At 56.4% G+C, this 15,671-nt stretch overlaps 1 protein-coding gene across 3 annotated transcripts in view; it reads right to left on the bottom strand.

Annotated features, from left to right (window-relative positions):
* SCUBE1 (signal peptide, CUB domain and EGF like domain containing 1) overlaps window positions 1–15,671 on the bottom strand; it is a 129,427-nt gene that overhangs the window by 79,154 nt on the left and 34,602 nt on the right. For all 3 annotated transcript variants that reach the window (XM_019715035.3, XM_019715037.3, XM_074326508.2), the window contains exon 4: window positions 5,063–5,197. In XM_019715035.3, the coding sequence (XP_019570594.2) occupies window positions 5,063–5,197 (135 nt within the window). The remainder of the gene's footprint in view (window positions 1–5,062; window positions 5,198–15,671) is intronic.

Below are 15,671 nucleotides of genomic sequence, written 5' to 3'. Positions count from 1 at the left end.
CTGCCAGTGCTGCCTCTCAGCAAATTGCTTCCAGCCCAAGGTAGGTAGTGATCTTCCCAAAATGTGGATCGTATCCCCACCCCAGGACTGAGGGCGCCCCGTCACTTTCACAGCAAAGTACAAACTCCTGCTAAACAGCTTCCTGACCCCCTCACCTCCACCAGCTCTGGGTCTAGTTTCAGGCTCCAGGACCCAAGGAAGCCTGCTGGGACACTGACTCTTCTGGGCAACCAGAACAAAGTGGAAATCTCAGATGTCAGAGAACCCCTGGCCAGAGGTGCGAGGCCAGCCTGGCTTGAATGAAGGGCCTGGGCAGAACAGAGCAGTGGGACAACCCACAGGGTGAAAAGAGAAGGGCACCGGTGGTGCAGAGGCAGAGCGTGTGGAGTCTGGGCTAGGCTGGAAACAAAACCAAAAGCCACCATATAAGAAAAGCATTAGGCACAGGAGAGGGGCTCAAACCTGAGTCTCTCTTGCCCTCCAGCGAGGCCGCACCGTGTGTAGAAATGACCTGATATCAGGGCAAATACTGGCCCCCAACCTGCCAGTCTTCATGGCCCTGGGGCAGCCATGGAATCACCCCCTCAGTCAGATGGTCCTGGAGGGTGGTGGTGTCTGAGGGCCCTCCCTGCTCCAAACAGCATCCCAGAACTCAGGCCCGAACATGGGCTCTGCATTTGTGTCACTGCACCTCTGTCTGCGGTCTCTGCCTCTCTGTCTTCCTGGCCCTACTCCAAGTTTGTTTTCAAGGTCAGCTGTCTCCAATCCATTACTTTAACCAAGGTCTGGTTCCAGATGGACTGGCTAGCCTCTCCCCCTCTCCTGCCCACCACAATCCCCACTGCCACCCACTCCCCCCAAAGCCCCAGGATATGTTACCCCTCTGCCCACTGACTGCCTGCCCACTCTCCACCAGTCGGGCACTTCAGAGGCCACCTGCTCTTAGGGGCTTCTTGGATGCCTCTCCACCTCCCCCAGGCTCCCAGCCCCCAGGCGGAACCAAGTTCCTTCTGACCTGGACAGGCCGCTGGCTGAGCCCCTCAGCACTGCTGCTCAGGGTCCACGCTGACCACCCAACAGTCCACACCATGCCACACCATGCCACGCCAGAGTACATAGAGAGGACGTAAGTTTAAGAAAAAAGAGTAGGCACGGAGAGGGAAAAAACTTGAAGGTGCTGGCTTGTTGGTGGCCCATCTACTCTGAGACTAGAGAGGCCCCCCGGGCATATGACCACCATGGGGGGGTGGGGGGGGGGAGCAGCGAGACTAGGACTGGCCTGGCCTGGCCTGGCTGCCTCAGGCCGTGGGGCAGAGGTGGGACTGTTTTCACCTGCTGTGTCAGAGGCTGAGAGGGAGGGAAGTGTGGGCTGCGCTGGGGCCAGAACCAGGCCTGAAGTGCTGAACAGAGGGAGATAAGCCACAGATCCCAACAGCTCTAGGGCCCCTCCCGCCCAGCGCCTGGGACAACAAAACAGCCTGTGTCCCCAAATCAAGCCTGAGTTCTGAAGAAGCAGCTTATGGGAACCACCACCCCAGGGCATCCACTGCACTTGACCTCTTCAAAGCATTTCCCCTAAAGGAACCCTCACTTGCCTGGAAGGGATTACTGGTCTGAGTGACTGCAGAGGCTGCCTGGCAGTGGAGATGGAGAGGGGGGAACCTAAAGCTCCCAATCCCAGCCTGGCCAGATCCACATGCTGGGGACCAGGGTTTGTGCTGGCGCCTGGGAAGGGGGGCCACTCAGAGGGCTGAGCTCCTTGGTCTTATTTCTCGGCCAGGAGCCTGGACTGACCCTGGCTGACCTTGCTTATGCATCCGGCCACCTCTAATCAAAACCAGCCTGCGTGCTTTTCCTCTTGCTCAGGGAAGGCTCCAAAGAGCTGACGGGCTTTAGGAAGAATCCGGTGACATGAGGAATCTGATTTGCCAAATAGCGCTGGACTCATTGGCCCTCCCAGGAGTCATGAACATTGGAGGCCACTGAGGTGCAAAACCAGTGGAGACTTAGCACCCTCGACCTGGCCTGATGTTGAGTTCTAACACTCATTACTCTGGTTGACACACAATCACAGCAATTGTGGGCAATTGTCACGACGGAGGGAGGCTCAGGAGGGAGGCAGCCTGCCCAGTCATACAGGCCCCATCTCCACACACAGGCATTAACGAGTGGTCGGCCCACATCCTGTGCACTCGGCCTGTCCGCTTCAGACCGTCCACGTGGCCTTTGGGAACCCTGGAAATGTTGCCACGTGTCCTTCTGGAGTATCCAAGAAGTCTGCTGTTTTTTAGATTGATTCACTACCCGGATTTAAAAATGAGGAGATTCACACAAAAATCCAAAGGGGAGAAGGGCCTTCTTTAACCGACATGCTGGTTAACACAGATTGGGGTTGAGGCCCCCAAATCCATATTCTGGTTAAATCTCGATCCCTGGTTTCACATAAAAATCCGGACCGGGCTACCCAGGGCCGTTGAGTGGGGTGAGGCACTTGGGCTCAAGACTCTACTGCACAGTTACTTTGAGGCCCAGCTGCTGAAGAATCTCAGTTCTGCTATGAGTCCTATATTCTCCCCACCAGTGTCATGTCCCCACCTCTGCTCAACCAGCCTCTCAAGGCTGCCCTCTGCACAAAATCCAAACTCCTGCCTCAATCTGGAGGCCTCACTGGGTCTGGCCCCTGCCAAGCTCCCCTCACCCTGGGCTTCTCTCCCCGTGGCTCCCTGTGCTCCAGCATCCTCCCCTTCATCTTGCTTTGCACACGAGCCTGGTCCATTCCCACCTCGGGGCCTTTGCACATACCCTGCCTGGCACCCCTCCCCCTAGCTCCTCCCATTGCCGCTCTTGCTTGTCATTCGTTTATAGCTCATGTGTGGCTTCCTCACAGAGGCCTTTGGCGCCGGCCTGTTTCTCTCTATTCCTCCACCAGCCTGTTCTTTCCTTACCAGCCTCATCACATCCCAGCTAGTGACCTGGGCTGGAATCCTGACTCTGCCACTTTCCTATGGGTGTGACCTGGGGTAGGTCCCCTAACGTGACTGGGCTCTGGCTTCCTCATCTGTCACCAGGTCATAATATCCCCACCTCACTAGGCTGCTCTGAGGGCCCGGATCAGAGCAAGCACGTGACCCCACAACAGCCACTGTCACTGCTCCCCACACGATCACGTCCCCCCGACCCCACTTCTTTGGCTGATGCTGACTCCTGCTATGTGACAGCCTTCGTCCAGTGATGCTTACAGGCCAAACCAGGACCCGCTATGAACAGGACGTGGCCACCGTCAAATCGTGCTGGCTTTCCCTTCCTGGGCGCCAGCCTGCACTTCCCCGGGGTCCTACTCATGGGAAAGTCATTCTTCAAAGGAACAGAGCACACACAAGCTGGCTGCAAAGGGGCTTAGGTGGCCCTGGCCGCGGGGACTTTACAGCCTGCTCGGAGCAGTCGCCCTGTAAACCCCCCTCCTTGATGAAAGCAGGACTCCCCTCCCACCACCAACACTCGCTCTCTTCCTCATAAATCTGTTTCTTATAAAACTCGATTTGAGCTCAGGGTCCTCATCTGGGGCAGCCCGACCCCACAGCCCCACAGCTGGAAGGTCTCATAGGTGCAAACTGAGCCGCCTGCGTGGGCTGCCGGGGAAGTCTGGACAAAGCGACAGGAGCAAGGCCAAGAAACCGCGGGGCTTGGCCTTTATGTCCTCCTGGGGACAGGGGGACAGGGCAGTGCTGGGGATTATTGAGTTCCTCTTGTCTTTGAGGAAACTGCCTAAACAAACACTAAGAATCCTGAGGAGTCTAGTAAAGCAGTTCTGATTAATGACCCTGGGCTTTGTGCTTTTTAAATGCTTTCTCTTGTCTTCCTCAGGGACTGTTTTCAAATAAAAATGATGCCCAGGCCTCACGTCACCCCACAGCCTCTGTCAGCTTCAGCGTACGCTGGGCACTTTGCACCCAGGATTTCGTTCCCCGCATCCAAAGACCCTGCCGGTTCAACACCATGGGTGAGGAAGCTGGGTTTCAGAGTCCCTAGAAGAGGCCCCACCAGGCCACTCCAGCACCTCCTCCTGGTCAGGGGTCAGCAACGGGGGAGGGGCTCAGGCCATGGTCACCCGTGAGGCTGTCCTGTCCTCCTTCCACATCTACTCCCTTGAGCACACAGAGCAGCCAGGCCCGAGGACACTGGCCCTTGTCTCTGCCCTCAGCCTGCTCTGCTACAGCACACAGACTGCTCTGCTACAGCACACAGCCTGCCTCCGGTAGTCTGGATGTCGCCAATATCTTAAGCGAGATATGCCTCTGCCTTTGCAATTGCTGCTCCCTGCGCCTGGAAGCCCCTCGCTGCTAAGCATGAGGTCCTGGCTTTTAGCCACTCCGTCCCACCTCACAGCCCTGCTGCTTTGGGCCCAAGCTCTGACCACCACTGCCTGACTCCAACAACCTTCACCTGATGGGCTTGGCTGGAGGCCAAGCTCTGTCCCAGCCTGGGCTGTCCCAGGCTACAAGCAGTCCAGCTGGCTGGGAGTCTTCCCAGGTCCCTCGCCCCGCCCCAGGCTCGCCTGCCATCCCACCTGGCCTCCAGGGGGCAGCTCCCGACCATGAGGGCCCTCCCTTGGCTGGTGACTCGGTGAACACACAGCAGATAGTCGTGGATGCTGCCAGACTCACAGAGACTGAGAAATTGGCACTCAGCCTGGTCAGGCCTCGAGACCCCCCTTGGGGAAGGGGACCACGGAGAATGGGGCCCCACTCTTCCTGGCCACAGCCAGCCCCCGGCCCAGAAAGGAAAACAGCTTCTCTGGTCACATCTGCCCACGTGCGGCCCCACCTTGTCTCCAAATAAAAACACCAGAAACACCAATGGCCCTGGTGAGCGGGTGGAGGGAAGGAGCCGGGAGGAGTTCCCCGCAGAACCAGCACCGGAGCACAAAACAGCCATTCAGGCCACACCAAGGTTCCCTGCCTTGACCCTGAGGCCCCAGAATCAAGCTGGGGAGAAGAGGGTTTCCAGGGGCCGCCTGTTTCCGTGGGGGTAGGGCGTGCCTGATCAGCACAGGCAGACTCACCGTTGGAGCGGTGGATACAGGTGTGCTGGTTGTCGCTGAGGAAAAAGCCACTGTGGCACTGACACTCGTAGCTGCCCATGGCATTGACGCAGATCTGCTGGCAGCCACCATTGTTGTCCTGACACTCATCCACATCTGCAAGAAGAGGAAGCGAAGGGGACAGAAGTCACACCTGGAGCTGGAGGGGAGAATGACAGCACTTCCCCAGACGTCCTCCCCGGAGCCATCCCACAGCGCTGCTCTGCCCTCTGGTGCCCAGTGGTGCCCCAAGGCGGTACTGCACAGACACTCCACCACAGTGCTCGCGAGGCACTCCGCACACTAGACAGTTACAATGGCTGTCACGCTGGCTGACCCTGACTCTCCTGTGTGCCCAGCACTGTTTAAGCATCCTATCCGTATTAACTCTTCTAACCCTCACAGCAACCCTGTCAGTCAGATCCAGGTAGTAACCCATTTAATAGATGAGGAGACTGAGGTATAGAGAGGCAAAGCCACCTGTCCAAGGTCCCACAGAGGCAGGATTCAAACCTGGTGGTCTGACTCCCAAACCTGGGCTCTCACTGCTGTCGCTGGATGCCCCTCCTCCCCCAGGGCAGCCTACACTGTCTACCCCCAACAAACAGAGCCTTGCCAACCAAATTCCATCATCCCCCCGCCTTTTTTCAGTCACACCTCAGATTTACAACCAGCAGCACAAGACTTTGCAGCTAGGGAGAGTCTGGAATACAGGGCCGCCTGCTACCCACCCCCCAGGCTTTCTGCCTTGCAAATTGATTTCAAAAGGCCAGAGAGTGGGGAGGTTTTTTAAAAGGCCCTGACCTCTCTGGCTGTGAGACTGTGGAGGAAGGCTGCCAAACGGTCTTTCCCACTCTCCGGGAGAGACAGACCTCAGGGCCGACACTCATTTTTGACCAGAGGCTGCTGGCACAAAGGGTGCTATTGGCTGAAAAGAGTCTTTATGGAGTTCTGGTCTTGAACAGAACAGCATGTTTCAATTACCAAAGTCATAACCCCCTACACTGTCAGTTTGTTTAATGAAAGAAGGGCTTCTTAAACCTTAATGTGCCATGTCTGTATTGTCATTTTAATAGGCAAATATATGAAACCACCAAGGCACGTAAGCTACTGGCTGCTTCTAGCCAATACCCTGACCCCCAACACACACACACACACACACACACCCCCTCTGGCACTGAGCTTTATATATAGTTCTTTTTAACATAACTCCTGGAATCAAAAGGCTGTGAAAAGGTAAAGAGTCAGGCAGAGGGGCCTGCCCTGAACCGGGAGAGGTCTCAGCTCTAGCACTGCGTGTGTCAGCTGGACCCTCCTCAGCCTTCGAGAAAACAGACCCCTTCACCCCCCAAGAGACCATGCGGCTACCTTTGAGGCCGACTGCGAGGCAGGTTATTATTCTCCGGCAAGCTCAGATGTCAGCCGTGCGGCCGCCAAGAGGGAGGCAGAGCTCTGAACTCTAAAAGCCACCAACAGTCACAGCTGAAATGGTACATGTGGCTCTCGCTGCGAGGAGCCTGAGAGTGGGGTCCCAGAGGAAGTGGGGACGGATGATTCCGAAGGCCTTTCTCTACTCAGCCAAGTCTGACTGATGGCTCCCTGCCCGGTGCCAGTGCTGTCTTTGCTGGGAGCACCTCCCCTCCCCACCCTAGGGTGTCTGCCTCTGGGGGTCCATCCCCCGCCATGAACAGCTCTAAGCCAAGCATTGTGTCCTATCCATCCTCTTACTAACAACACAAAGCTAACATTCCTCAAGTGTTTGTGATGTGTCAGGAATGGGCTTCACGACCACACCAACTCACTCGACCCTTGCAGCAACCCCGGTGATAGCTTGTGTTACTGACTCCATCTTACAGAAGAGGACACTGAGGCACAGAGAGCTGAAGCAACTTGAGTAAAGTCACACAGCTGCTCAGAGGGAAGGCAAGACTCAAGCCTGCTGTCCAACTCCTGAGTACAGGCCTCCGGCTCCTGCCATGCTGAACCCCAGGTGCGAACGCAAAGCCAGGACTAACCTGCCGTAACATAAAAAAGGTGCCAGTGTACCTGGTCAGTCCTGTCTCTGGCTCAACAAGACCCCCTAGAGGCCCCAGTGCCCACATGTGGGCACACACATAGGCGTTTGAACATGGGTAGCTCAGTGCAGACCCCGCTTCACGTCACATCCTTTGCTGTTCTTCCCATGGTTCTCAGGTCCTTTGCTCTGGACCTCAGTTTCCCCAGCCCTAGTAAAAGTTCAGTTGGTAAAACAAGCACCACAGCTATAGGCCCTCAAAGGCTGAATTCATGGTGTGGAGATGCTATTTTGACCCCACCATAGATGGCTCCCTGGGTGCCCCGTCTGGCCCGACCCACTCCCTCCCCTCGCTGGAAGCCAGACACCAAAGGGCAGTTGGCGTAACACATCTACAAGCCCAATGAACTGGCAGCGCGGCTGGGGCTTGGGACAGGGCTGTTTACACGAGTCGGGAACAATGACTTGCCAGCACTGATGAATAATGAAACAAACGCAAGGCCACGTAAACATTTCTCTTGCCCACTCCCAAACGATAAAGCCCCAAGATTAAGCAGGAGGGAAGAGGGGGCTGCTCCCTCTGTACTCTTTTCTAGTATGTTCCAAGCAGGCTTCCCCCACAAGTTGAGCAGGAAATCAGTTACAGAATCCCTTTGGGTAGCCTGCGGTCAAAACCAACTTCTCCAGAGGCTGGATAGAGGACTTGAGGCCCACCTCACACCTGTGTCCCAGACCTCCAAACCGGACCCACGGTAAAGTATGAAGAGTGACCAATTGGGGCACTTGGTTCGGTGAGATGGCCGCCCACGGGCCTAGGACAGACTGGGTTCACCTGGACGCCCTCACCGGGCCCAGCACAGCACTCTGGGAAATACTTAGCCTCTTGGACCTCCTGAGGGGGCCAATCCAGCACTCTGTTCCTTGACCCCCCAGCACTTGGCACATTCTGTTACAAGAGGTGCCCCAGGGCAAGGAGGGAGCCTTCATCTGGCAGTCAGACAATCTGAATTCTGCCGTTGGCTTGTGGCCTTGGGAGGTGCCCAGGCCTTGTACAGGAGGAACTGCAGACTATGTCCTCGGGGAAGCCCCACACTGTCCTTTCTCTTCTCTCCCGTGAAACTGACTGTTCCATGCACTGATGGGCCCCACGGGAATTCCTCCCCACCGCCAAGCACCCCAGAGATGAGCATCGAAGTTGGCTGGGTGGGGCTAGCAGTCTCCCTGTCGTCAACAACAGCCGGCCAGGCCTGGCTCCGGCACTCTCGTAACAAATCTGCACCACAACTCCACACCAGAGGCACTATTCGTAGTGATCCAATTCTCAGGTGAGAAAACTGAGGCCTGGAGAAAGGCAGAGACTTGCCCAAGGCTAGAAAACAGGCAGAAGGAGGATCTGAAGCCCAGTGAGTCTGGGTCCAAAGCCCTTACTCTGCTCTTCCGCGATTCGGCTTCTTTGAAAGAGCTCACGTCTCCAAAACCCAGTGCGAAAGCCCTCTCCTCTTCAGTCTTCCCGATGCCCAGCAGAATTCGCTTGCCCCGGCCTCCCAGACCAGGTGTACCTTTGTTCACGACTTCCTTCCTCTGCACTGGACCTAGAGCTTGGTCACCCTGTCTCTGCTCTAGGCTGAAGACAGACCTGAGTCTCCTTTAGATCCTCGCACCCAGCAGAGGGTCAGGTGGAGTGGGTGCTCAGATGTCAGCAGGAGAAACCGAATGGCACACGTGTGCTTACACACACCAGGGACAGGGAGCTCACTACCATACAAGGCCAATCCACTGGAGCACAGCACTGTTCTGATTCCTTTGGGGGACGTAAAGGGGGCTCATTCAAGGCTCTCCACAGCCTTCCCACTGTGTGCAGGGAGGGCCCTGAGCAGGCTTGTTTCCAACCCGTGATCCGTGATCCGTGAGCGGGGCTCTGGGCGGGGTAGGGAAAGTGCAATGCTTCTGAATCCAGCTCAAGGTCCTTCATCTTTATTTATGGCCACAGCTGAATACTCCCAGAAGCCAGAGAGCTCCTCGGCAAAGGGACTTAGCTACAAAGCAGAGAGGAGGCCCCGTGGGTTCTGGGGCAGACCAGCGGAGGCTCTTCTCAGGAAATCCTTTCAATTGGCAGCAAAGGCACTAAAGCATGTAACATGGAGAAAGCGCCCTGAAGGCCGCAGCTCTGTACGGGTTCCGCACGGGCTTCTCACGGGCTGCCTAGACCAGCCAACTCACGCTCGAGAAGGCATCGCGCCCTGGGGCTGACGGAGCTCCTAAGTCTTCTGGGCCAGGGGTGGGGTGGCAGACAAGGGTGCTGGAAGGGAAGGAGGTTGAACTGCGGCCGCTTCCTGACGCGGGGGACCTTGGCTGCTGGGGCTGGCACACACCCTCAGAAACAGATCATTCCAGTGTGGTCTGCGATAAAACACAGCTCCTTGCAGGCTGCTGCCCAGCGCCCGGTGCACAGCGAGTACGCACTCATTCAGCCACAGCTGAGGGAGGACGGAAGATGGGAGGGAAGGGAGGACTAGGGTGCCAAGGAGGACAAAAGCTCCAGCTCTGCTCGGCCCCCACCCAGCGATCCAGGCCTGAGAAGCGTCTTGTCTGCGAAGCCCCCTTCTGCGGCCCCTCCCATACCCAAGCGGTCACCAAGGCTGTTGACTTTCCCTCACCACCTTGCCCATCTGTTTCACCTCCACGCCCATGGCACGGCCCTGGCTTGGGCCGAGACCTCTCCCTACAGGCACAGTGGACATACTTCTCCTGGATCCTGGCCTCCAGCCTCTCTCTCCCAATCCCCGTGGCCACCATGAGGACTCTAGACAGAACAGGGACAGTGCGCTGGCACCAAAGATCAAGTCCAAATGGGGTCTCTGGGGTCAGGTGCCCCCGCCTCCCTCGGCGGCACCCTCCATAAGCACAGGTCTGGAAGCTGCGATGGGGACACACAGACATCAGCTGTGACCCCTAGTCATCTCTGCTCAGTGTAACCACCACTCACGGACAGACAGTGGCCACCCCCACCCCTGCCAGACACTGAAGGGTCAAGTCTGAGATGGGCCCAAGGGCTATAAAGGAAATGGCTGTTTTCCAGCAAGGTGGGTTTCCAGAGCAGACACCAATGGGTTGGAGGTCAATGTGCTTCCGAAAGGCCTCTGCAGGCAGGACTGTGGTTTGCCAACGAGGCCTGCTTTTGGCCCAAGGTGCTGCTGTTTGTTTTTATTAATAGCTGGCTGTTAGTCCTACCTTGGACCAAGAATCCAGGTTTGCAGTTATTTATAATAACTAAAAATTACTTCTGGATCCAGCTTTGGTTGCTTTGTGTTTCCCATGGATGTTTTACGATTTGAAACAGAGACTCTGTGTTCTGTCCGGACCCCACCCATGTTTTCCTGGCTGCCAAGAGCCTACTGTGTGTCAGGCTCTGTGCCCGGCTCTGGCAGCCCAGCTCCCACCAAGGGTCCTGGAGCAGAGGCAGAGGCGCCAGCCATCTTAGGAACCAAACTCAACCTCCAACCCTGAGAACTCTCTCCCGGCCCCTGAGGGCTGAGGCCCCAGCCCTCCCCGGCTCCTTTCAGAAGGGAGGCTTAGGCCGAAAAGCCTCTTGGCTATTGAGCGGCTCTTGCAAAATTGCATTTGATGAGTTAAGTGTAAATAAATGAGAACCAGATGGATTAGATTTCGGGTAAAATACACATGGGTCTTAGAGCTTTGGGGCCTGGGTTCTGCCAGATCCAGGACACTCCCTAAGCTGTCAGAGATGCTGGCACAGGCAGGCAGGAGGTATGACTGGGGTCTCCCGGGACCTGTCTACTTCCTGGTCTGGGCATTAGCTGGGCCTTTTCTGAGGCTCCTAACTCCCCAGCAGGTCGGCTATGTGTGGAAGACACAGGGTCCCCGCTGCAGCCCTGATCTGTCACTGAGCTTCTCAGGCTGGGCCTGACTCCAAGATCAGGGCTGGGAGAAGAAGCACACGAGTGGTGGTGGGCAGACTTTCCTGACCTGCAAATCCACTGCTCACATCTAGACCTGAGCAGCCAGCCCAACGGAGGCCAGCGCTCTGCTGAAGTCTGCTGGCCCTCAGGGTCTGGTCACCACATCCCTCATCTGGGCCTCCCTTGGTCACGGCTGCCTGTGGTCCCCCAGCGACGGCTGAGCAGCACAGAACATCTCTAAGGACTGGAATTTGCTGCCCAGCTGCGACTGCTGACCGCTCCTCTTTACAATGACCCGCATGTGGTCTCCCTGTGACCGCTATGTATCCATCCTGTTTCTTGTCCTTTAAGTCACACCAGGTGGGGTACAAGATTCAGTGAATAACTTGCTGTGTGGCCTTGGGCAGGTCACTTAACCATTCTGGGCCTTGGTTTCTTTCTCTATAAAACAGGGATCCAAGTACCTGAAGTTGAATTAAAGGAAGTAACGGGAGGCAAAGCACTTAGCACAGGCCTAGCACACACATTCCACACAGAAATGTCAGCAATGATGAACAGGCCCCTGCTGGCATCCAGGGAATCCCAGGCATGAGCGCCTCTGGGGTTTGGTGAAGTCCCTTCCCAACTGGAAAAGGGACAACAGGCCGCCTCAGAAGGCAGTGCTCAGTCTCGCCCTGGCCTTCCGGTTTCCACGTGCAGCAGCTCCAGCTCCTGGAACGGCTCCCTGCTCGTTGTTCTGGCCTGTTCACCACGGGGGGGGTGGGGGGACCCCCTCTCAGGTGCTTAATGTTGGCCCAGCACTGGACACAGGGCCGTGCATGTGGCCTGCTCGGGGCTGTGGGACAAGCCCCACCCGTTCATGCTCTGCACATTCCACCTCTTTTATTTCTCCGGTCACTTACTCTTGTTGAGACATAATTCACATTACATAAAATTCACCATCTTAAAGGGTCTACTTCAGTGGTTTTTAGTATATTCACACGGTTGTATGAACATCACCATGACCTAATTCTAGAACATTTCTATCACCCCCCAAAAGATGCCCAGTATCAGTTAGTCCCAATTCTCCCCTCCCCCAGCCCCCGGCAACCACCCGTCTACTTTCCATCTTTACGGATTTGTCTATTTTGGACATTTCACATAAAATACGGAATCATACAATGGGTGGCCTTTTGGGTCTGGCTTCTTTCACGTAGCACAGTGTTTTCAAGGTTCATCCGTGTTGGAGCCTGCGTCAGTGTTCCCTTCCTTTTATGCCCGAACTCTACCCTATCACACGGCTGGACCAGCTTATCCACTGACCAGTTCATGGCCATTTGGATTATTTCTAGTTTTTAGCTATTATGGCACATGCTGCTATGAACGACCACGCTCAAGTCTGTGTGTGGACGTGTTTCAATTCCCTTGGGTCCACACCTGGGAGTGGCACCGTGTGGGCACATGGCACTTCTGCTTTGGCGCTCTGAGGAACGGTCAGATGGGTTTCCACAGTGGCTAGTCACCAGGTTACTTTCCCACTAGCAAAACAGGAGGTCTCCAATTTCTCCACAGCCTCGCCAACACTTATTTTCCATTGCTTGTGTGTTTAAAAAATCATAACCACCCTAGTGGGTGTGAAGTGGTGCCTCATTACGCTTCAGACTTGCATGTCCCTAACTAGGGACGCGGAGCATCTTTTCATGGGCTTGTGGTCCAGTCATGTACCTTCTTTGGGGAAACGTCCATTTAAATCCTTTGCCCATTTTAAAATTGGGTTATTAGTCTTTTTTACTGTTGAGTGGTAAGAGTCCTTTCGACCTCACCAGATATGTGGTTGGCAGGGACACAGTCTCTCATTCTGTGGACCCGAAGGCCTTCAAGACAGCACTCTCCCCTGGGAGCTCAGTGCACCTGTGGGGCCGTGCTGGTGAGGCCTGGGCTCCTCTAGGGAGCCCGGGAGATGTCACCCTGTCCCATAGCTTTACCAGTCACCTATTTACCTCCAGGCCTGTCTGCCCCACCTGCTCCAGACTTAGGCACCCACGGCTGAGCCGGCACCCGCACGTGGATGGCCAGCAAACTTAACCCAGTCCACGCAGAACAAAGCAAAGCCTGGCCCCACTCTCAGCTTTCCCATCTCAGCCAAGGGCAGCACAACCCGCAGGGGCTTCAGCCAAAACACCTGGACGCGATCTTGATCCCTCCCTTCCCCACTCCCCACATCGAATCCCTTAGCAGGAGCAGTCCTACCAGCGCCATCTGCAAATAAACCCCTGAGTATGATGACATCTCACCTCCTGACCTGGGATCACTGGGACCAGCCCCCCTGCTCTCTAGTCTGGATGACTGGGGTGGCCTCCCCACTGGCCTCTCTGCTCCACCTTTGTCCCACCGCCCTACATAGTGACTGCTCAGTGTCAACCAGTTGTGCTAGTCTCCTGCTTGAAAGCCCCAAAGGCTTCCTCGCTCGCTTCAAATACAACACAAACTCCCTTCCCTGCCAACAAGGCCCAAGTGAACTGCCTGCCACTCCTCCCCCGGCCTCCTCCCTGCTCACTGGCGGCCCTGCTGTGCTTGGACCACGGCTATCTCTGTCCCCATCTCGGGGCCTGTACTTGCTGTTCCTCTGACCAGAATGTTCTTCCCTGATCTTGGCACAGAGGGCTCCTCCTCAATCCGACCTCAGCTCTCAGTCACCTCCTCAGGGAGGCTCTTCCTCACCACCGGACCTAACGCGGCAGACAAATCACCCCATCACATCGTCCCACCATCTCCCCGGCACTTCCATTTACCTGGTGCCTCCCCAGAGAACACAGAGTCCTTGAGAACAGGGGCCACGCCTGTCTTGAGCATCGCCCTATCCCAGGGTTTTAAACGTTCAAGGGGCACATAACCCACGTTTGTGGACCGGGTGACTGACTGAGAACTACGGAACGTGGTTGGGGAGGTGCCTGTGGGCCAGAGGCTCTGGCTCTTGGCCTGTCCCATCAGGCATGAGCTGTGTGGCCCCAGAGGGGCTGCTCAGTGAGGCCCTGGAGCTCCAGGAGCCAGTCAAGGAAGGCAGCTCTAGACAACTGATGGCGTGGGCACTGGCTGGTGGTTCCCCAGGTGGCAGAGGCCATTAGCTCATCAGGGGGGCAAGTGAGGGCTGGTCAGAGAAGAGCTGTGCGCATATATTTGCTGCCTCAGCCTTGCCTGAGGTGAGCCCCATCGTGGGGTGAGTACAGCCCTGCCTGTGGGGAGCTTGTGGAGAGATCAGGAGGGAGAGGAGCAGATGTCCTCAAACACTGGCACCCTGGGCGCTTGTGGTCCTCAGTAGAGGAACGGAACCGCACGGGGCTCTAGGCACGTCAGTGAGGCCGAACGTGTCAAGCTTTGTCAGCGCCTTCACTGGTACAAGGACCCAGATCATCAGTGAACGGAAGCCTCTATAACTGGGCAGTGCTCCAGGAAGCAGACGGAGGGGTCAGGGTTTGGAGACTGTGGGGTGACCTCTAAATGACACTTCGATGACCTCTGTCTAGGCCACTTACGGCAAGACCAGCTCTTCCTTTAGTCTCTCAAGTGTGGGAAGGAGAGGCGGCTGTAGGAAGGGCACCCACATGCCCGAGCCCCTGCTGTGTGCCAGGCATGCTCATCCCATGGTCTCATGAGCCTCAGCCCGGGCGGGAGCCGTGTCATAACCAGGAGCCCTGAGCACCAAGTGGCCTGCCCTCGGTCACCAATGCGGGAGTGACAGAGCCAGCATGGGACCTGGACGATTTTGCATCCTCACCCTTGGGCCTCTGACAGTACAGCTGTGAATGAGATCCTGGCTGGACATCTGTGGGAGGCACTGGCGTTTTAAAAAATTTCTTTTGATGGGGATAAGAATGGAGGACTGGAAAGTGGGAAGGGAGGCAAACCAAACAAACAAATCATGGAACCAAAGCGAGAAGCTCTAAGAAAAGAAAGGGGAAATGCTCTGACAGGCGTCTTGATGAACATCCTCAGAAATAAAACAGGCCCAGCTGGATGTGATTACCTCCACGGGCTGCGGGTGGGGTGGGCAGGGCGACCCGCTGCCTTGGGAAAAACTCCACTGAGCCCAGGAGCCCCCGAGGCTGCCCCGGTTGGCCCGGGTCCTCTGGCCATTCCATCACGCCTGACTCCAGCCAGATCGAATGACTCACTCCCAGCATTAACTTCCCAGCCTTGGGGAGTATTGCCTGGGATTCTGAACCTTTGGGCATCAATTCTTCTCGACTAAATTCAGCATTTTCTTCCACTTTCCAAACTGGTGAGTGTAAAAGCCAGGACTTTCCACTTGCCGGCTACTGTGGGAGCTTCCCTGGGACCCACTCTCTACCTCCTCCCTGCCAGCACCCACGCGGGAGTTCTTCGTGAGTGTGGGGGGCCCCCAGCACACCCCAGAGGCATGGCCTCCTGCCCCCATCCTGCGATGGCTCCTTAGCAGGGCTGCCTGTGAGCTGGCTTGTTCCTTCCCCCACTCAGCAGCCCCTCGTTAACAGGCCCGGATGGGTCATGTGACCGCAACACCACTGAGAAACGATTTTGTGCCAAGAGTCAACACAGTTAAGAGAGGGGCTGCAAGAGGGCAGAGGTGGAGGGCTGAGTGTGGGCACCAGGGAGCTTTGTGGCACAGGGGGCCCTGAGCTTGGCTGAGCACTGGAAAGCC

The sequence above is a fragment of the Rhinolophus sinicus genome, chromosome 1 (genome assembly GCF_057876585.1).
Source record: "Rhinolophus sinicus isolate RSI-liver-muscle chromosome 1, RSI-T2T, whole genome shotgun sequence".
NCBI classification, from domain to species: domain Eukaryota; kingdom Metazoa; phylum Chordata; class Mammalia; order Chiroptera; family Rhinolophidae; genus Rhinolophus; species Rhinolophus sinicus.
The sequence above is the reverse complement of the archived record's forward strand: the minus strand, read 5'-3'. Positions and strand labels throughout refer to the sequence as shown.